The 20293-nt window shown below is 51.2% G+C and overlaps 1 protein-coding gene across 1 annotated transcript; it reads left to right on the top strand.

Annotated features, from left to right (window-relative positions):
- The first annotated feature begins 5128 nt into the window (after positions 1-5128).
- On the top strand, positions 5129-12525 carry Slc30a3 (solute carrier family 30 member 3). The gene is made up of 8 exons (XM_026406545.2): positions 5129-5223; positions 8669-8850; positions 9413-9559; positions 9653-9806; positions 10358-10556; positions 10799-10904; positions 11160-11294; positions 12163-12525. Exons 1-8 carry the CDS (start codon positions 5129-5131, stop codon positions 12309-12311), a joined length of 1167 nt encoding a protein of 388 aa, XP_026262330.1. The 3' UTR covers positions 12312-12525.
- Positions 12526-20293: the final 7768 nt, after the last annotated feature.

Raw genomic sequence — 20293 nt, 5'->3', positions numbered from 1 at the left:
CTTTCAACAAAAATTTAGTAGGTGCCAATATGTGCCAGATACTCTTCTAGGTGCTGGGGATACACAAAAAAAAATTTCTGCCACCATGGACCTTATATTCTGATAGAAGAAAATAGCAAACAAAATAAATTTTAAAAATAGGGTATAAAATGGTAATAATGGCTATGGAGAAAAAATAAAGCAGGGAATGGAGATGGAGAAAGTTTGTGATGAGAGAGGGGTTGCAGTTTTTAAAAGATCAGGCAGAGGGGATCCAAGAAGGTGATATTTGCTACAAAACCTGAAGCCAGTGAAGAGGTAGATTATAAATACATTTGACTGAATCCAGTAGAGGTAGAGATGAGCAAATGCAAAGGCCCTAGGGCAAGAGGTTATCTGGTGTGTTGCAGGTTTATAGGACTCACAGAAAGGCCGGAGTGACTGGAGAGTGATAGTAATGAGTATGAACTGAGATCAGTGTAGAGCCTTGTAGGACATTAGAAGGACTTTGGCTGGTTCTCTAAACAAGATGGGGATTAGCAAAATCTGACATATGTTGCCTAGCTACTACATTGAGAAAAGGATATAGGGCAATAAGACTAGAGGAAACAGGGGGACCACCTAGGAGGCTAATATGACAATCAAGAAGGCAGATGGTAGTGGTTTGGACAAGGGTAGGAGCAGAATTTGCTGACAAATTGAATGTGGGATAATAAAATAGAAGAGTCAAAGATAACCCTAAAGTTGCTTACCTATACACATGGAGGATGGAGTTGCCATGTTCTGACATGTGAGGGCTAAAGGTTTGGGATGGAATGGTGATCAAGAGCTCAGCTTTAGATTAATGAATCTGGAGATGCTTGCTGTTAAGACATTCAGGAGAGAATGTCAAACTGACATTTGGGCATAGGAATTTGAAGTCCAAGTGAGATACCTAGGAATTATCATCTATAGAGCCATTTATATTTTAATCTTTAAAAAATAATTTCACATACAAAAATAGAATAGTACCATGATTCCTCATATACCTTACATCCAACTTCAACAACCCCTGCTTTCTGCTATTACTGAATAGTACTTAAAGGCTTAAGATTGGGTGATAGATGGTAGAAATAAGTGCAGAAAGATAAGAGAAAAGGCTGGCCAATTCCTGGGCCAATCCAACATTGCAAGATTGAGATGAGGAGGAACCAGTAAAAGAGACTGAAAATAAGCAGTCAGCAAAGTAGGAGGAAAACCAGATTATGGTATCCTGGAAGCCAAGTGAAGAAACACATCATTTTCAAGTAGAAATTTAAGTATAGGGTGATAAATGCTAGGAAAGAAAAACGTAGTGTGCAATAGAAGTACATGAGAACTAACCCAGTTGGGGGCCAGGAATCCTTAAGCTGCAGCCCTTTCTTATCTTCTCTGTTGCCAACTAAAAGTCAGCTTCCTCCATCCTTCTTCCTCTTGATGACCAGCTCATTCTCTTCGGGGAGGCTTAATTATGGACTGTGTACTGCCACTATTGGGGCTTTGGGGACCCAGCATGAGAAAGACACCCTCTTCCCTTCAGGGAGCTTAACCTCTCTCTAGTGAGAAGATAGTCAAGCAAATGGTTTTGACAATGTGATTACTATGGTCAGGTAAGCACGGTGGGTGCTGAGAGAACCAGAGAAGTACATCCCTAGCCTGGGGGAAGTCAGGAAAGGCTTCTTTGGAAGTGACATCTGAGTGGAGAATGGAGTAGAAGTTGGATCTCCAGGTTGCCTTAGCCTGTCCTCTCCAGCTTGGGTTGGCTCTTGCAAGTGTTAGTTTTTGCTCATGCTTAGATTCCAAATTTTGCCTAATGTCCCTAGGCTAATTTAAATCTTAACCTCAACACTGGGGTGCACTGGGCTTCACTCTCCTCTTCCAATATGAATGATCTAGCATGGACTTTTAGCATGGGTCCCCCATGTAGTATCTTCTGACCTGTTCCACCAGAGGACCCCTTGAGGGGACCTACCCTAGGAACATCCAGAGCTTCCTGCTTCCATAATGTCTTTGGGACCAAGTTCTGCCTAATGACTGTTACCAAAGCAGAGCAGTAAAAGCATGTGGGTACAAAGAACTCCAGAGGACAGCTCTTTTGCAGTAAAGTTAGAATGAGGAGGGGAGGAACTCTATTTTGTTTACCACCCATCTCCAGCTAAGCTAGCAGGATATGTGGCAGGGAATAAGTGTTGAGTAAATGTTGAATGAATAGTTCTTAAAAGACCATAGTTCCATCCAGAGGCAGTGGTGCCTACCTACAATCCTAGCCACTAGCAGTTGAGGCAGGTTGATCCAAGTTCAAGGCTAGCCTTGGTCATTTAACAAGACCCTGTCTCAAAATGAACAAATAAAAAGTACAGGGGATGTAGTTTCTGGTAAAGCACCGCTACTGTTCAATCCCCTGTACCAAACCTAACCAAACCAAACAAAAAACCAACAGTTCCATACAGGGCTCCATCATAGGCTGACCTTCCAACTCCTGAAGAAAATCCCAAATTCCTATCCAGGTGCAGCATGATTCCCTCAGGCTTGGCGTTCAAGAGGACCTTTGCAAAATTTGGAAACAGGGCCACTTGATGACTCTTGGGTAAACAGGTGCAAGCACCACTCTTGCCGCCAAGCTTTTCTTACACAGATTCTCAAGCGAAGGCAACTGTTGGTATTCCCACCGCCGGCTCCCTAGGCTTGCGGAGGCGTCACGTTCAGCAGCCAGACATCCAGCCAGCCTGTCATCCACTCGCTTCGAGGCCCCCCCCCTCTCCCCGCCAGCTTGTATCCCACCGGGTGGCGGGGCGGGCACGTGCCTATGTCTGCACCCCCTCCCGGGCAGTCGGGACTGCTTTCTGCGCTCCGGTGGATATCCAGGAAGGGAAATCCCGGAGGAAGCCATTGTTGTCACGTCCCCTGTTGTCGTCATCAGCGAGGCGGGCCAAGGAGCTGGGTCCCCGTGTAGGCCCCGCGGTTTCTCCCCATTCTAGAGCTAGGCTACCCGGGCAGCTGGGGACGAGGCGAGTGCACCACGCCTTGGAGTGCGGCGGAGCTCCTGATCCTCCCAGCTCCAGGGTTTTCAGAATTGGGGGAAGCCCCAGGCTGGGTGGCGAGTTTAGAAAACCGACGGCGCCCGGGGACGAGCCCGGGCCCTGGCACAACCGGGCAGGGGCATGAGCGGCACTGTGGCTCTGACACAGGCCAGCAAGGTGACCTTGGTCGGTGGTTTCACCTCACTACCCCAGTTTGCCCTCCTGTGACCTGAGCAGAGAGCTGAGGTCCCTTCAACCTCTAGTCCCTAGGGAGATTGGAGAGCCCCGCCCACCGACCCCGGCGCTTCCCTGGCTCGCTTGCCCCTCGCGGGTCTTGGCCCAGCCTTGGTCGTACGGGAGGCGCCGGTGCGGGTACTGGCTACAAGGAAAGGCTGGCAGCGGCGCGGAGCGCGGCGTGGGTGGAGGAGCGGTGGGGAGGGCGAGCGCAGACCCTCGGTTCTCTTTTTCTGCTGGGTTGCGCTGCTCAGTGCGATCCCTTAGCACCCTCCACCCGCAAACCTTGGCAAGAGCCGAGAGGCACTCTCCCCCGCCGGAACAGCCAGCTCGCCGCCCAGTTTGCCTAATCCGTTTTAAGCCTCACCTCCTCCGCGAAGCTCTCCCGGGTTAACCCCATCACTTCCAGTCACTCCAGCTGGCACGTGCTCCAGGGTTTTTTGTTTTTGTAAGTGCACACATGGTCTCTTTTTTTTTTTTAACAATAATGTCGAGGGTAGGTGTCCATTCTCAGGACTCATAGTTCAGGACGCCCAGTATGTTCTGAAAGATGCGGTTGATGAGTTCCTTGCCCGCCCTCCTTCACTAACCATTTCCACACTCAGTGCTTCCTCATCCCTGCTTATTCTCTCCCCTCCTCCCACGGACCCTCCTCTTCACAGACTGTCGCAGCTTAGAGTGCACAATCCAATTCCCACCCCGTTTTCATTCTACAGGGGCGGCAAGTGCGAGGGGCAGAAAGCATTGAGCATTTGAAGCTTCAACTCTAGCCTCGGCCATCGACTTTGCCGTAAGTCACTCCTTATACTAGGTTTTAATGCTCCCCAAATGAGATAATGCCCCAGAAGGTGCTCCACTTATGGAGATAAGGAATCACTAGCTGACTGCAACCTGCCTCCGTAACCAGTGGCTTGTGACCCCAGAAAGATGGTACTACTCCCGCTGTCTCAGCCTCTCAGTGAAAGCACTGTGACTCACACTCTTCAGTCCCAGTGGGGCGCCCTAGCCCGATCTGGGAGAGAAAGAGGATGAGGTTTCATTCAGGGACCTTTATTCATGTACTGCATGGTCTTGGACATTTTGGGGGGACCCAATTTACTTATCTAAAAAAAGTAGGGATAATAATGGACAGCAGGAAGCTTTTTGTCACTCAAGGTCCTGTGTAAAAGTAAACTATTAGCGGAACAGTGCTCAACTGAGATTTTGCTGTGAATTCCTACCCCAGATTCCACAGTGGGTTTTCTTGCCAGTGTTCTTGAGGTTCTCTTTGCTCACCCCACATTCTTCTTGGTTCTCTGGAGATAGATTTGGCCCTTGTTTCTGTCTACGCGCGGAAACTGGAGCCACAAGGTTACTGGGTGGCAGGGCGACACTCCAAGCAGGCCTGCAAGGGTGGGTTTCCTTGGGCTAAAGTTGGTCCTTGGGAGGTCCCTAAGCCTGAGGAGCTTGTCTTGGAACGGCTGGGTGGGAGTTGGGGCAGGGGCGGAACCGGTCCACTTAAGGGGTGGGACTGTGCAGATTGAACGTCTCTAGAACTGGGGTGGCAGGGCGCTCTCCGTGTCCCCACCTGGCTCTGGCGCGGGAAAATAGGGCTTTGGGTATGAGGGCGGGGCTTAGGGGCGGGGTTTAGGCGTGGGAGAGGGGACGGGGAGCCTGGAGGCGGGGCTTTAGGAGATAGCCCCACGCGGGGCGGGGCTCCAGCTGCCGCGGGATCTGCAGTTCGGACTCCGCGCACTATAGTCTCCGCAGTTCCCTCCACTCTGGTGGCCCCGCGGCTCTGCGGGGAGTCCGGGGGTCCGCGGGCTGCTCGGACTCAGCGCGAGGCCTGCCCCGCCTCTCCTCCTTCGGTGGGGCCTAGACGGTCGGAGCAGCTGGACATGGAGCCTTCTTCCGCCACTGGAGGCTCAGAGACCACTCGCCTCGTGAGCCCCCGGGACCGTGGCGGCGCCGGCGGCAGCCTGCGTTTGAAGAGGTAGGATAGACCAGGGCTGGCCCTCGGCCCGGGGGCTCCATCCTCCTGCCATTCTGTCCATTTCGTTGTCTCCTTCGGTGCGGGCTCGGCCGGCCACCCAAGAGTACAGCGGCTCCCTCGGCTTCGCGGCGCGGGGCTTCGTTCCCTTCGGGCGCACAGAGCCCCTGGCCCCAGCCAGCCCTCCCTAGCAGCCCGGTCCCCTCCGGCCTGCAGCCCGCTGTGTCTCCTCCCGGCCATCCCATTTTCTCCCGCTCCCGCGAAGCTGGTCCCCAGTCGGCATTCCTCGTCTCCCGCCCCCCTGCCGCCCCCGCCGCGTCTGACTTCCCTGGGAGCGTCTGTCGCTCCGTCGGGCCAGAGTCCGCGCCAGGTGCCCCGATGTCCGCATTGCCCCGGGCCCTGGCCGCGGGAACACCTCACCACCCAGGGTTCGGAGCTCCAGGTCTAGGCCCCGAGCCCATCTCTCCGCGCGCCCGGGCTAGGGGCGCCCCCTCCAGCCGCGGCCAGTTGTGGGCACCCGGGCCCGAAGATGAGCCCGGCTCGGCGGCGGGTCTTCCCGGCTCCTGGGGAGCTGGCGGCCGCGGGGAAGAGAGGGGGCGGCTAGGAAGGAGCAGGTGCGGTAAGGGCGGCTGGGGGTATTCCCGGCTCGGCACAGACGGGGCCGGGGGCGGCGAGGTGTGAAATGAGGCGCGCGGAGCGGCCGGGACAGCGGGCCGGGGGCGGCTGGAGAACCGCCTCCGCACCCTGCCAGCCTCCCGCGCCCGGCGCCCGCCGGCTCCATCCGCCTTACCCCTCGGCGGCAGCGCTAGGCCTTTCATGGTCACTTCTGCTGGCCATTTTGTCTGGTGGCTGACCGTCTGTTTGTCTCCAGGATTTGGCAAGGTCTCCAGGTTTTTCTCTTCCTAATCTTTCTCTCTGTCTCTCCTATTCTGTTTCTCTCCCGCCCGGCTCCCTTTGTCTTTGATGAGGTGCTTTTGTGTGTTTCTAGCACTTTCCTTGGGAGGGGACCTTAAACCTGGGTGATTGAGGGAATGGGTGAGTAGAAGAGAGGGAAGACTTCCTGCAGGGGACTGCAGAGGTGGGCCGCTGTAGGGGCTCCAGCTATGACCCTGGCATCTCTCAGGTATCCTTTTGACTTTGCATCAGCTCCTGCTCCCTTGCTCACATCACCCTGCCTTCCCCACTAGATTTAATTTGTTTGTTGAGGGCTTTGAGGGCCAGGAGAGGGAACAGCCTTTACCCACTCAACAGAATGTAGCTATCCGGGCCCACACATACCCCTGGCATCCCGACTAGGAGGTCTGTTTCATTCCCAATTCATGCAGAACAAAAGGGAGCAGCCTGTTGATGGATAACTACCTTGATGATTGGTTGTGCTTGCCTTATGAGGCCAGGGAAGGCGCCCTGCCCACTGCCCCTAAAGCCTCCCAGTCTCTGTGACTCTGACTCCCAGCCCATCTCCATTCTCATATGACCATTAGTCACCAAATCCTGCAGGGTTTTCAAAAAGAGGCTCTTCCTATCTACCTGCCCATGCTCTCACACTGCACCCAGAGCCTCAGGCCTGGTCTGTGCTCGACCCCTCCACCTCTTCTCCTCTCTCCATCCCATCTGCAAAGTCATCTCTGCAGAAAGATATTTGTTCAGTAAATCAGCACATCTCCCTTTATGTTCCTTTGAATCCATCATTTCCTTTCCCCTTTCGTCTCACACTTAAACTGCAAGCTGCAAAGCTTGTCATGGTTGTTTTAAGTGTCAGGAGAACCCTCCTCCACCTAGGGCTCATGTCTTCCCCTGTGAAGTTCTCTCCACCCCCATTAGAGGTGGTCACTCCCAACAGTGCCCCAAAGTCCTTTGTTCATAACCTCACCTCTATAGCCTCTCCCTGCCTAGAAGCTATTTGTTACACATCTGTCTCTCCCACCAGACTGAACTTCTATATGTATGCACTGCCTGGCATACCTCATAAAAAGAGTAAGGATGGACTTCAAAGCCACTCTCATCTCCCCACTCCCTCTGAAAACACCCAGAAACATGTATACCCAAGTTCTATGTCTTGGAAGGGACTTTTGATATCCAGGAGATAAATTTTCCTACCAGCACTTGGATTTTCCCCACAAGCACCAAATGCCCTCAGCTTCCCTCAAACCTTGGTTCACCTACTTGCGGAGCTTTCTTCAGCCAGCAGGCCCCAGGCACCCTTTCCACTGCACCTCTGTGATGAGTTTCTGTTTGGAGCCATCATTTTCCCTGATGGGTATTCTTATCACACCTCCACAACTATTTTAGATTGTCATGGGTGTTTTGTTCATTTGTTTAGGTTCTTTATTCTGTGGATGGTTCTGTCCTTGCTGGGGTTCAGTTTGGATAGTGATGGGGTGAGAATTGGGTCAGAAAAGACCTAAAATAGCCCAAGCTCAGCCTCTGGCACCCTCCAGGGAGGCCTCCGTCCCCATTCACTTGTCAAGATAGGCCATGGTGCCATGTAGCTAAGAGGGCCTCTAGGTGCTTATGGTTAGACTGAAGTCCAGTTAACCTGTGGCAGACTCCAAACCAGTGCTCCCATACCAGCATCTCCAGCCGTAGCAGGCTGCAGCTCTTCTTCCTATGACAGCCTCAGCTCTGGAGCCATCAGTTTTCTGAGCTGGGAATCTCAGATGTTTTGGGTCTCAATATTCTACTCCTCTCTGAAAGGACAGCACTTTTGCTGAGTATCTAGATAGGGAGGGCAGGCTCTGGGAGTGGAAGCACCAGGAAGAGGGCTGGGAGAGCCATGTTCATGTGCTGAGTCCTGCTCCACATTATCACACCAGTGTCCCTTCATGTTGCCTTTGCCTGGCACATTCACTCATCTCTATCAAAGTCCTTCCCATTCTTCAAGAGCCTCTTCATGTTGCCTCCGTCAGTTGTTTCCCTGCCTTCCTCACTAGAACTCACCTGAGAGGTGCTCTGCTGCCAATAGCCGCCCTGGGCTGTATCATGGTGTCTAAGTGCACATTCATCTTGCTCATCAAGACCTCCCAGAGACCAGGAAGGATGTCCCACTCATTGTGTCTTCCTGGTGGTGCCTATCATAGCAAATTAATTTGGTTGGGTTCTACTGTCAACTCTACCACCAGCCAACTATGGGGCCCCCATCAGTCCTTTCCTGCTCTGAGCCTCACACTTCTCATTTCTTTATTAAATTGTTAGATGGGACCATTCATCTGTAAGATGCCTTACAGCTGTGAAATTCTGTGGCTCTGTATATGGAAGGAAAAGGGAGGTCAGGGTCTAAACTATTTAATGGCCTCCGTCTGTCCACAAGGCTTAGGGCATGACCCGGCCTAGGGAAAGTGCGGGAGATGGTCAGCATTTGCTGAGGCCAGCATGGGGGATGAGGACCTGGGAATGAGCAGGTCAGCCTGACAGGGGCCAGACTCCAGGTGGAATGGTGTTGCCCTCTCAGTCTCTTCACAGAGCCCTCGGAGCCCCTCCCTGAGGAGCCCAAGCCTGTGGAGATGCCCTTCCACCACTGCCACAGGGACTCCATGCCACCGCCGGGCCTCACGCCTGAGAGAATGCGGGCGCGGAAGCAGCTGTACGCCGCCTGTGCTGTGTGTGTCGTCTTCATGACTGGGGAGGTGGTTGGTAAGTGGGGAGCAGCTCTCCAACCTGGGCCAGTCCAGGGATTCCTGAGTGGAGAGGCGGAAGGTGGAAGGGTGGGAGGGGTGTGCCCAGGACTCAGGAGGCGGGAAGAGGGGTGGTATTAAAGACAAAACTTCAAGGGGGGTTCAGGGTGAGTGATGGCAGTGCTGGCAGGCCAGGGCTGACCTCTCCGTGTTGGCTGGTATTTAAAAAAGCTGTGTCTTTTTATTAAAATAGAATATCATTGTAGAAAAACCTGAAAACATGGATGCATGAAAAGAATAAATAAAAACCCGCCCTTAATCACACCCAAAAAAACCAGTTTTCTTTTATTTTGTTTTAGTTGTAGTTGGACACAGTGCCTTTATTTTATTTTTATGTGGTGCTGAGGATCCAACCCAGTAACCTGGATGTGCTAGGCGAGTGCTCTACCACTAAGCTACAACCCCAGGCCTCCAGTTTTCATTTTTGTGTGTTCTCCTCTATTTATTTTCTGTGTCTGTGAGCACAAACTATGTGATACTTCCTAAAGGGAACTAGACTTCACATAATTTTGCCCTTGCAGGTGGGTATTTGGCACACAGCCTGGCCATTATGACTGATGCCGTCCACTTGCTGGCAGATGTGGGTAGCATGATGGGCAGCCTCTTCTCCCTTTGGCTCTCTGCCCGGCCAGCGTCCCGCACCATGACCTTTGGCTGGCACCGCTCAGGTAAGGCCCTGCATGACCCAATGCCCCTAAATGTTGCAGAAAGCACCTCTCAGGGTCCTGAGCATGTCTCTGACAGCTTGTCTCCCCCTGCAGAGACTCTGGGGGCTTTGGCCTCTGTGGTCTCCCTCTGGATGGTCACTGGTGTCCTCCTGTACCTGGCCTTCCTCCGCCTGCTGCACAGTGACTACCACATCGAGGCAGAGCCCATGCTGCTGACCGCCAGCATTGCAGTCTGTGCCAATATGATGTACGTTCCAGTGTGGAGCAGGCACTATGTGGGACTCAGGGCGAGGGCTCTTCCTCCAGGATGAGAGAGCTGGCTCTTCCACACACGGTTCTCCACTGTCTGCTTTGGGTCAGCTAGAAAAGGGGCCAGGGCAGAGACCTATAATTCAGAATGAACAGACATTTGTAAAGGGCCTGCTGTGTACTCGCCCCTTTGGGGGTCTTTCATCGGTATAATCTCAATTAAACCTCAAATCACCCTTTGAAGTTGGTAGTATTATTCCTTGTTTTCCATGAGTGTAAAAGATTCTGGTGGGGGTCTAGGTGACTTGTCCAGGTCATACAGCTAATTAACTAGTAAGGCCAGGATTTGAATCTATGTCTCTGGCACCAAGTCCAGTATTGTTTCCCCCAGGCTGCATTATTTATCTCTCTTAGGCAATGCTGGTTTCTTCCTGGGGCTGGGAACACAGGTAGATTGGGTTCCTGGGGCGGTGGGAGGAGGTGGCATGGAAGCGGGGCAGAGGAGGTCAGAGAGGCTGCCTGTGCTGAGCTGCTCTGCTTTCCCCTCAGAATGGCCTTTGTGCTGCACCAGGCTGGGCCTTCCCACAGCCACAGTTCTAGCGGGGCAGAGTATGCACCGCTGGAAGAAGGGCCTGGTGACCCCCTGTCCATGGGGAACACCAGCGTCCGGGCGGCCTTCGTGCATGTGTTGGGGGACCTCGTGCAGAGCTTCGGGGTACTGGCTGCCTCTGTCCTCATCTACTTCAAGGTACCACCTGTGGAGGCCTACCCCAGCCCTCCTTCTCACTCCAAGTCCCAGCCCCTCCTTCAGAAACCCTCAGCCTCTGACAGCCTCCTTCAGGCTCCCAGCTCCCAGCCTCTTCTTGCCCTGGGTCACATTCCTGTTCCCCCTCTGCAGGGCTCCCCTCTCACCTCTTATTTGTCTGATTCCCCCAAGACCTTCCTCTAGAGGTCCCTGTTTCCTGGGCTTAAGGATCTCTTTCTCCATAGCCTCAGTACAAGGCGGCTGACCCCATCAGCACTTTCTTCTTCTCCATCTGTGCCCTTGGATCCACCGCCCCCACCCTCCGAGATGTTCTTCACATCCTCATGGAAGGTGAATCCAAAGCTACTGCTTCCCACCCCAGAGGCCTCTCTGACAAAACCCCAGCACTGGGCCGCCCCTCTTTTCTCTGAAGGAGTGTACAAAGGCTGAGTCATGAGACCTATTAGTGAAAGAAGGATTGGGACACAGGGCAGATCACGGAGGTCCACATGGCCCGTGGATATAGGATCAGGGAGGCGGAGTCTGGGGGGACTGCCTCTGGGCAAGAGCAGCCCTAGCAGTAAGACATTATGGTGCTGGTTGCAGGTGCCCCCAGCGGTGTGGGGTTTGAACCTGTAAGAGATACACTGCTGTCGGTGCCAGGAGTCCGCGCAACCCATGAGCTGCACCTGTGGGCCTTGACACTTACTTACCATGTTGCCTCTGCACACCTGGCCATTGGTGAGTCTACACTGGCCCCAACCATTACCTTCCTGGAACCATCCTCTGGCCCTCAACATGTGACAGTAGGCTGAATTACTGGGGATTGTTTCATTCTTGATCTTTCTTTCTCTCTGTCACACACACACTAGAAAGAAGGAGGCCTTGACACTGTGTTCTGGGGGAGGTTTCACCCTTTCTGAGGTAGTATTAGAAACCAACAATCCTTTAAAAAACCACTAGGATCTATAGGTCTAGTGATGGGGCACAGTTAACTTATGCCACTCAGTGGGATATCACATCACTATTAAAAATGACAATTATGAAGTCTGTATGGCAACTAGGAAAAATGTTTATGGTATAATGCTGAGAAAAAAGCTGAATATAAAATTATATCTACATTATGATTCAACTATTAAAAATATATACAGTGACTCATGAGCTGACAAAGAATTTTTGAGTTTCTTCCAGATGCAAGAAGCAATCAGAGGCATGCAATTTAGATGCTAAAAATATCATAACTTGTGGGATACTTGATGGTAACTCTAGCAGGACAATGAGACAGAATGTTTAACATCTGAATTGTCCTGGAAAGCCGGGTGGTGTGGTTGATGAAACATCTAGCTGTATGTTAATACTCAAAGGTAGAAGAAAATAGAATAGTAGGAACAGTTTAGTGTGTTAACCATGGTCTATTAGGGTGAGTCTTTCTGACATTTTCTTTGATGATTTTATGCTATTCATACAATACAGAAAGAAAAGCAAGTGCGCCATTCATGCCTAGCTTTAAGGCTACGCAGCCCTCAGGCCCCCTTCACTCTGTCCTTATCACAGCCTGCCTGGTCTGACTCCCTGGGGACTGAGGCTGCCTCTTATCTCTCTCCCACAGACTCCACAGCTGACCCTGAGGCTGTCCTGAAAGAAGCATCATCCCGGCTCTACTCCCGGTTTGGAATCTCCAGCTGTACCCTGCAGGTCGAGCGGTACAGATCTGAGATGGCCCGGTGTCCACGCTGCCAGGAGCCACCCCAAGCCTGAGCCACAGCCCCACCCTCACCCCACTGCCAGGCCCAGGCTCAGTCCTGGACTCTCAGCACCTGCCTCCCTGGTCACGGAGAAGGAATGGAGCTGGGCCCATACCTTTTCCTCTCTCCCTCTTCCACCTGCCAAACGCCCCAGCTCCAGCCCCAGTGAGCAAGACCAAAGTGTGTGTGGGGGGGAGTGTTGGGTGGGAGTCAGGCTGAACAGCTGGAAGCAGGTCAGAGGCAGGGGGATGTAAGAAGCCCCCACAGTCCCTGCTCCCCACAGCCTGGAGAGCCGCGCATGTCCTTTCTGTGCAATCCATGTGTCTGTGTGGCAGCCTGTCTGGCTGTGTGGCTGGGTCATCTGCCTCTCCGTGCTCTTGGTGTGCCTATGCCTGGGGAGGTCAGCAGGGGCCCCCTCCCCATGTGGCCCTCGCTCTGTCTATGCAGGGGTCCCAAAGCCTGCACTTTCTCCATGTGTCTTAGCCCTGTGGTTTTGTCTGTGTGTGTGTTCCTTGGTGCTGTGGCCTTGGTGTCTCTGCCTGTGTGGCTGTGCTATGGTCTCTATGAGTCTGCTCCACCCATGTGTCTGTCTGGGAGTCTGTCTGTCCATCCCTCTGTTGGTGCTGTGCCCCTAGCTGGCTCTCCCATGGGAGGGAGGACTCTTGCTGCAGCTCCACCAATAAACTTGTGTCTGACTGCATCCTCCAGCCCCGTGTGACTCAGCGTGGGAATCAACTGACAGACTCCGCAGCTGGAGTGACCTCCCATGGCCCTCATGTCCCTTCCTAGCCCTCCACCCTCATTCAGAAAGAGGCAGAGATACACCAGCCTCTTTCCTCCCTTTCTCTGTTTCACAGCATGCTCCAGCGTGGTCCTTGGTTCAGGGAGAGTCCCCATATGCCTGGGCTTGGTGGCAAGAGAAAGCTTGCAGGCTAGGAGTGAAGCAAGGATTCTGGGGAACTGTTCATGCTTAAAGGCTCCAGGAGGCAGGATTCCTTCAGGCTGGTTGCAGGGAAGCTGGGTGCCTTTGCGGGAGTGGAGTTGGACCACAGAGCCCAGTGGACTTGGTCCTTATGCTGTGTAAAGTACTTATGCGGAGGGTGGCAATCCTGAGCCCAGGTGTGGGCTATGTGTGGATGCACATCTCTGGGACAGCAAGAGGGTGACAGGAGCAACCATGGCCGGAATGCAGGGGTGGGGAGAAGTGACAGCTCCTGTTGCCTCTGACACAGCCACATCATCAGTGACTTTGGAGGAGGACATTCTTCCTAGTTTCAGGCACTAAGATCTCCCTGTCCATGGAAGAGACATGGGGTATCCGGGGTTGCTGTCTTCAGTAAGCTTTCCACAACAGAGCAAAGAGTCCCTGTTCTTTCTGAGAACAACCTGGGAAATACATGAGCCTGAAAAAGAACATTTTGGTCTTCGTTGGACAAAAATTGTCCCCTCCCTCTTGTCCCTTTCCTCCTTCCTCTTTTCTTCCTATGCACAAGCTTTTCTATATTGGTAAATTTTGCCAAGAAATATTCTTTTCCAGTTTGCTGTGGGCTTGGTTGTCATAAACCAGCCTTCACATCAAGGGCCTCTTTTATATTTAGTCTCCTTTGTCTTAAAAATTACAAATTTCTGGGCTGGGACTATAGGTCAGTGGTAGAGCGCTTGCCTCGCATATGTGAGGCACTGGGTTCGATTCTCAGCACCACATAAAAATAAATAAAGATTTTGTGTCCATCTACAACTAAAAAGTACTTTTAAAAATTACAGATTTCTGAAGATTTAGTCTTACAGACCAGCCACACTAAGAAAATATTGATCATCTCATTAAAAAAAAAAAGCAACTCAGTAGGGTGTACCTGTAATCCTAACTACTTGGGAAACTAAGATAGGAAGACCCCAAGTTTGAGGCCAGCTGGGCAACTTAGCCAGACTTTTGTCTCAAAATAAAAAGGTCTGGGGATATGATTTAGTACTGGAGCAGCCCTGGATTCTATCCTAGCGCCACACACACAAAACCAGTATCTATGCTTTTAGACTGGGCATTTTCATTAGCCCATACATGTTTCTGTGAAGATTTTTCCCCATAATGGAAATACTTTTATTATAAAAGTAATATATGCTTGTTTTAAAGGTCCAACAAAGGCAGTATCTGAAGTAGGTGAGTGTTTCGATCTTACTCCCAGAGGTATATGCTAGTCAGCAGGGGTCCGTCCATCCACATTTTTGTGCATACTGATGTGTTTATGTGATAACATAAATGGGGGTGAGAAGCATCTAAATCCTGACACATCTTTCCATGTCAATATACACGGATTTCATGATGTTTTTTTAGATGAAGCTTTTCGACTCATTGAAAATAGGCCCCAGGCTGGGCCCCCCCAATGGCTGGGCAGGGTGTGGAGGCTGGGCTGGGGCAAAAGCTGGGGGTCCACCCACTCAGGCAGGCTATGGGAGATTGCCCCAGCTGCTCACCACGCTTTGCTAGTTCCTGACACTTTCTCATTTTATGTCTCATTGATTATGGGCCCCAAGTGACAGGATGGGGGTGGGGAAGAGTGAGGAAATGGAGAAGAGGAAAGGAGGGCGGGAAAGAAGAGGGCAAGATGATCACCCTGTGAAGAGCTTTACTCAAGGGCTGTCCTAGGTGCCCAGTGCAGGTGAGGAAACAGAATATGCAGGGCAGAAAGAGACCCAGGCATACCATTCATTGGCTGCCCCATACCCTGCAAGATGAGGCTCAGAGAAGGAAAGGACTTCCCAGTCTCACACAGCCAGTGGTGGGCAGGAGTAGATCCCTGGCTCCTGAGCCACCCTAGGCTATTGAAGCTCATTCCCAGGTGAATTTTCTGCAACCTTTTCTCAGCTTCCCAGCCACCTCTTCGCTAGCATGCCCAGCCCCTGGGGCTTTGGGACCAAGTTTTTCTGCTCTGGTGTTGCCTCTGCTGATTCTTGACACAGTTAACCTCTCTGCATTTCCCCTTTCCTAATGGTAAGATAAAGATTCCCTGATACTGTGGCTGGAAATGTGCCCAGTATAAAGGTTAGCTTTGGGTTGGAATCCAAGATGAGGGGGGAAATTTCAAGGGAATAGGGTGACCCAGCATGCTAACTGCAGGGGCAAGAACCAACATTTACTGAGTTTACACTTTGTGCAGGGCGCTGTGAGTAGGTAGTATTTACACCTTACAGATGGAGAAACTGAGGCTTACTGTCCATGATCATGTAGCTAAACAGGGTCAAAACTGAGATTCAAACTTTGTTCTGGCTGCTGAAAGTCCCCAATCCTTTTTCCTTGCTATTCTGCCTCTCTGCCCTTCAGGCATCACTGTCACAGATGGGGAAGGACAGGAGGACCAGGAAACTGGCCTCCTTATTCACTGGCTCTCCCTCCCTTGGGAGGAATCCTTATCTGCAGGGGATGCTCCACCCCTCCTCATCATTCTCAACCCACCTTCTCCTCTTTGCTTATCTAGAAGTCCTTTCCTCGGGACGCCATTCCCTGGTGATAAAATAACATACAATAGGAGGTAGTGGGAGAGGTGAGGGGAGGGGCTGCATGAGGGGAGGCCAGCGGGAGAATAAGGAGGGAGTACCCATCCATCAGCCCTGGCGGCTCTTTACACAGCTGAGTAACTGGGGAGGCAAGGGCCAGCTTGCAGGCAGAGAGACTGGAGGAAAGGGAGCCAAAGGGAGCTGAACAGGAATGAGGTGGAGAGGAGGAGAGAGCCGAGTTTGTCACACTGAAAGCACAGTTGGGAGACTCTTTAAGAGACTAGAGACCAAGGGGCCAGATGGACTAGCCAGAGAGGAGATCATGGATCTGAGAAGCTGCAGAGACTATCTGGGGCCACCCAGCTGGTGGAGGGACAGGCTCTGCTCTCCTCTCTAGACAATTCACTGGGAAGGCCCAGGGAGGGCCGTGTCTGAGACATGCAAGCTAAAGACCTGGAAGAGCAGGGAGCAGCCTGCTCTTTGGAAGCCCAGGGTAACTGGCAAAGCAATATCCACATCCAGCCCCTTTAGGGACTTCAGTGCTGACTAATCTGAAAGAGGGTCCTGCAGCCCACCCTGGTGTCCAGACCCAGACTGTCAGTGGGAGCATTGCCCCCCTGAGGCCCATAGCAGCAGAGGCAACCAGAAGTCTGGAGGGAATCTCTGGACCAGAGTCACTATGGGAAGGGTGGAAAGGATCCCTGTCCTCTTCCTGGCAGATTCTCCCACCTCTGTGGAGCATTTCTTTCATAGTTGAAGGACTTTACACCCCTAACTTTCCTTCCTTCAAACTCAGGGAGTTCCCAGGACCTCATTGTCTGTACCTCAGGGCTGACCCATCAGCACCTGGTCGATACCTTCCAACTGGTGCTGGGCAGTTCCTGGCCCCAGTGGGGCAAAGTCTGAGGGCCCAAATGCAGCTGTGGTCACACATAATCCCAAGACAGTGGACCTGTGGCCAGAGCTGGTGATAAAAAGCATATGGGGAGAGTGGGTAGGAAGGAGGGGCCCAGTTGCCAGGACCTGTACCTCCTTCCTTCAGCCCCCACCCCCAGCCCCTCTCTCCTTTTGCTACCACTTCCTATGCACTGCTCCAGCCCTGCTCACCTGCGCTCTGGCTACAGCATCCTGAGGCCGGGGAAGTTCATTCAGCAGATAGGATCCAATTAGCCCTAACCTCTGATCCCAGTCTCTGATTTCTTTTGACCCCATGGTGGGCTATCATTGCAGCCCAAAACCTGGGAACAAACAAAAGGGAACCAAAACTGCAAAATAAAAGGGACAGCAAAACTTACCAAAATAAAAAGTTTTCAGACGCTGACCAAAACTGAGCCACACAGAATTTCTGGGAGGTGCAGTGGCAGTGCTGGCTGGGTGAATGCCCTGCAAGTGGTGCTCTCCTTTAAGGAAGTCAAGTTGACCTTGGGCTTGCCTCCACAGCCCCCGGCTCACAGCCTAGTGCTGAGCATACACTCAGTGATGACTGTTGGTAAACGAATGAATGGATGGAGGGATGGTGAACAAGATGGGCATGGAGCCAATGACCCATCCCCAGCTGCCAAGTCAATACAAAGCCACAAATGTCTTCTTTGACCTCAGCAACCACCAATGGGCCAACAAACCACTGACTTCCCTGGGTGCATTTGCCAAAATGTGTTAGTAACTATGCTGGTGTCTCTCAAGGAGGCAATAATTTGTATTTCTAAGGTCCTCCATGGTGGGTGACATGCCTACTGCCACTAGAAATTTGCGGGGCCTGCATTCCTCCTGAGCCCTGCCACCTGGCAACTCTTAATCTCCTTTGGACTCATCTCAGGTTTACATCCTTTTAAAGGCTCATTCGGGTCCCAGTCCCAACACCTCTTTTTTCCTTGTCTCTTAGCAAGTGATTTCAGCTTCTAAACTAGTCCATCAGTAACCAGGCCCTCATGAGACCTGGCACCTACCGTCCCACCACAAGCACTGAGCTGATGTCTGCTGGGAGTGTCCTTGCCTCAGCCTTTGTTTTACCTCACACTTGAATTTGGGGCCTCCTGGAGGTCTCTAGCATTCCTTCACATTTCTGAAAATCAGACGTTAGCCCTCTGATCATTTCTCTCTTCCCCCTTAATATTTTGTGACATCATTCCTGTCTCAACCCTGACCCTCTTCACCTACCATTTGCATTTACTGCAACCAATTCCTGATCACCCTCCCTGATGGTGGAATGACTCCCCGCCTCTACCTCTCAGGTGTTGCTGCCAGTCTTCCCTGAGCACTCATTTCACCCTGGCCCTCATTCCTTGCTCTACCAGTGTCTCCCCACAGTGACTAGGATATTGTTCCAGAATTAGACATCTATCAGTTTTATACTGGGAACTTCCATTTCTACCCTTTCTAATTAAAACTCTAAGGTACACCCAGTTGTCCACATTTACAATTAGTGATCAGTCAGGAATCAGACATGGGTGGACCAACTATTTTGAGATTTATTCCATCCCAAGGATTGCAGAGGAGTTGGAGAGAGGATGACTTTGCAGTGGTAACAAGTAAACATTAGTTTGGACTTTATTCAGGAGGGTGGGGGCAGATTTACAGGGTTCATGCAAGTGTCATATTAATATTTTTAAGATGCTTAAATAGTGCTTGACACATAATTAGAACTGTTAACTGTTTTCAAAAAATTAAATAGGTCAAATCTCTTCAGTATTGAGCATCTTGGGAGGAAAGGCAAACAAAAACTAAAGCCTATGGTTAATGACAATCACATGGAACACGTGGGGATGGTTTTCAGTGGATGTGGAACAAGCTCAGACATGAGAATTTTGTTTTATTATTAAAGGGCTGTTTTTGTTCTTTGCTGATATCTTCTTTCTCTTTCCCAGTGTATTAAGACCTGACTTCTGGTTGTAGGGGAAAGTTTATTCAACTTAGAGCTGTGTTATGATTAGGGAAGCCAAAGAAAGGAGAAGGGCAGGAACACCTCCCACCACTTTGCCACTGAGGAGAATGAGCATGCCGCCTGGCAGAAGACAAGGCTTCCACTTGGGGACAAGGATCCCAGGTCTGCAGAAATCTGTGACAAGACTGGGGAAAATATTCTGACTTATGAGAATAGTTTAAGCAGGAGACTGAAGCTCTGGAAAGAAGAGTTCTATAAATGATACTATTTACTAACTCAAGTCCCCCAGTTACCCAAGGAACTGGCTGAACAGGATTCAGTGACTGGAAAGGGTTCACGTTAGCGGAACTGGAGATCCCAGCTCTCTAGAGGACACAGCATCACATCTAGCCCTACCCTTCTTCAAACATCAGCCAGATTATTAATTCTTTATCTGTTGGAATCAACACTCAAACCTCACAGGTCTGCCGTTAGACTCTCAAAGCTTCCAAACATCACACAGCAGGAATCCTCTGCTGCACGTGTTCCATCTCCTCACTGTATGGCAAACTGTGTTGTACATATGGTTCTTGCTCCTTTGTCCTTTTGTTCACTCATCAGAATCTCTTCCTCTCAGAATCAGTTCCACCCCCGACTCCAATGGGCCTTTGACTGCTATCCATACTGATCCCTGCAAAATTCTGTTTGGATGGCATTAAAGTCAGAAACCTTTTCCTTTTCAATAGAAAGGTGGGTTTCAAGTCAAGCAGTCTGGTGGCCAGTAGTCTGAGAAGCCATCCACCAATTTCTCTGAGCCCATCTCCACATCTGAAAAATAGTTGGAAGGCTGGTATGAGATTAAATGAGACTAGGTGTGAAATTCCTGCTTATACCAAGTTTTCAAAAAATGGGGCCCTTCCCTTTTCCTATCTCTGTAACATGCTAATAGCTCTGGGTGAAGTAGGCTCTTCCTGTAGAGCCTGGGAAGAGTTTGGACCACCATGTGCCAAGGTGAAACAGGTTAACCTATAGATTCATGGAGTGCCTCAACAAGAGGCTAAAAATTGAAGGTGAGAACTGTTTACCTTGTATACCCACTGTGCATGGTGCCTTGGGCCCAGAGTTTGCCAAGTTAAAGTCTGTTGCAACAAGAAATGAGACTCCTCTAATGCTACTAAACTGCATGGGATGTAATGGCTGTTCCACACAAGACTTCACCTGTAGATACACAGGCTACTTCACCCTGTGCCCTACCCCAGGGTCTCCAGCCAAATGTTCCTCAGGCCTCCAAGGCTCTGCCCTTCTAGCCAACATCAGACAGAGGCTCCCAGGGATGGAAGGAGGGGCGCTCCTAACAGTGAGAGAACTCCAGGGTGAGGTTTTGAGGATGAAATGGGTGCCTTATCCACTGAAGGAGAGGACTGGTCAAAAACAGGAGGGAAAAGTAAGGGCCTGAAAGATAATAAACCACATCGGTCCAGCCCCAATGCACAGCCTTACTTTTATGGTGAGCTGTATTCACCCAGCATCCAGGAAGATGGCACTGCTGTTTGTCAGGACTTGTGGGTCTCTCATCCTACCACACAGAGAATGTGGCTTTAGCAGAGAATGCTAAAGCCTGTGATAACTCATGAAGAAGCAGGAAC

This window comes from Urocitellus parryii, chromosome 12, assembly GCF_045843805.1.
Source record: "Urocitellus parryii isolate mUroPar1 chromosome 12, mUroPar1.hap1, whole genome shotgun sequence".
In the NCBI taxonomy this organism is placed as follows: Eukaryota; Metazoa; Chordata; class Mammalia; order Rodentia; family Sciuridae; genus Urocitellus; species Urocitellus parryii.
This window is presented reverse-complemented; position numbering and strand designations above follow the sequence as displayed.

What these genes read in the sequence shown, in the direction of transcription:
- Slc30a3 (XM_026406545.2), top strand. Translation starts at nt 5,129, where the DNA reads ATGGAGCCTTCTTCCGCCACTGGAGGCTCAGAGACCACTCGCCTCGTG. An exon ending in CTTTGGCTGGCACCGCTCAG is followed by an intron (nt 9,560 to 9,652) that starts GTAAGGCCCTGC and finishes CTCCCCCTGCAG; the next exon opens with AGACTCTGGGGGCTTTGGCC. An exon ending in GCAGTCTGTGCCAATATGAT is followed by an intron (nt 9,807 to 10,357) that starts GTACGTTCCAGT and finishes CTTTCCCCTCAG; the next exon opens with AATGGCCTTTGTGCTGCACC.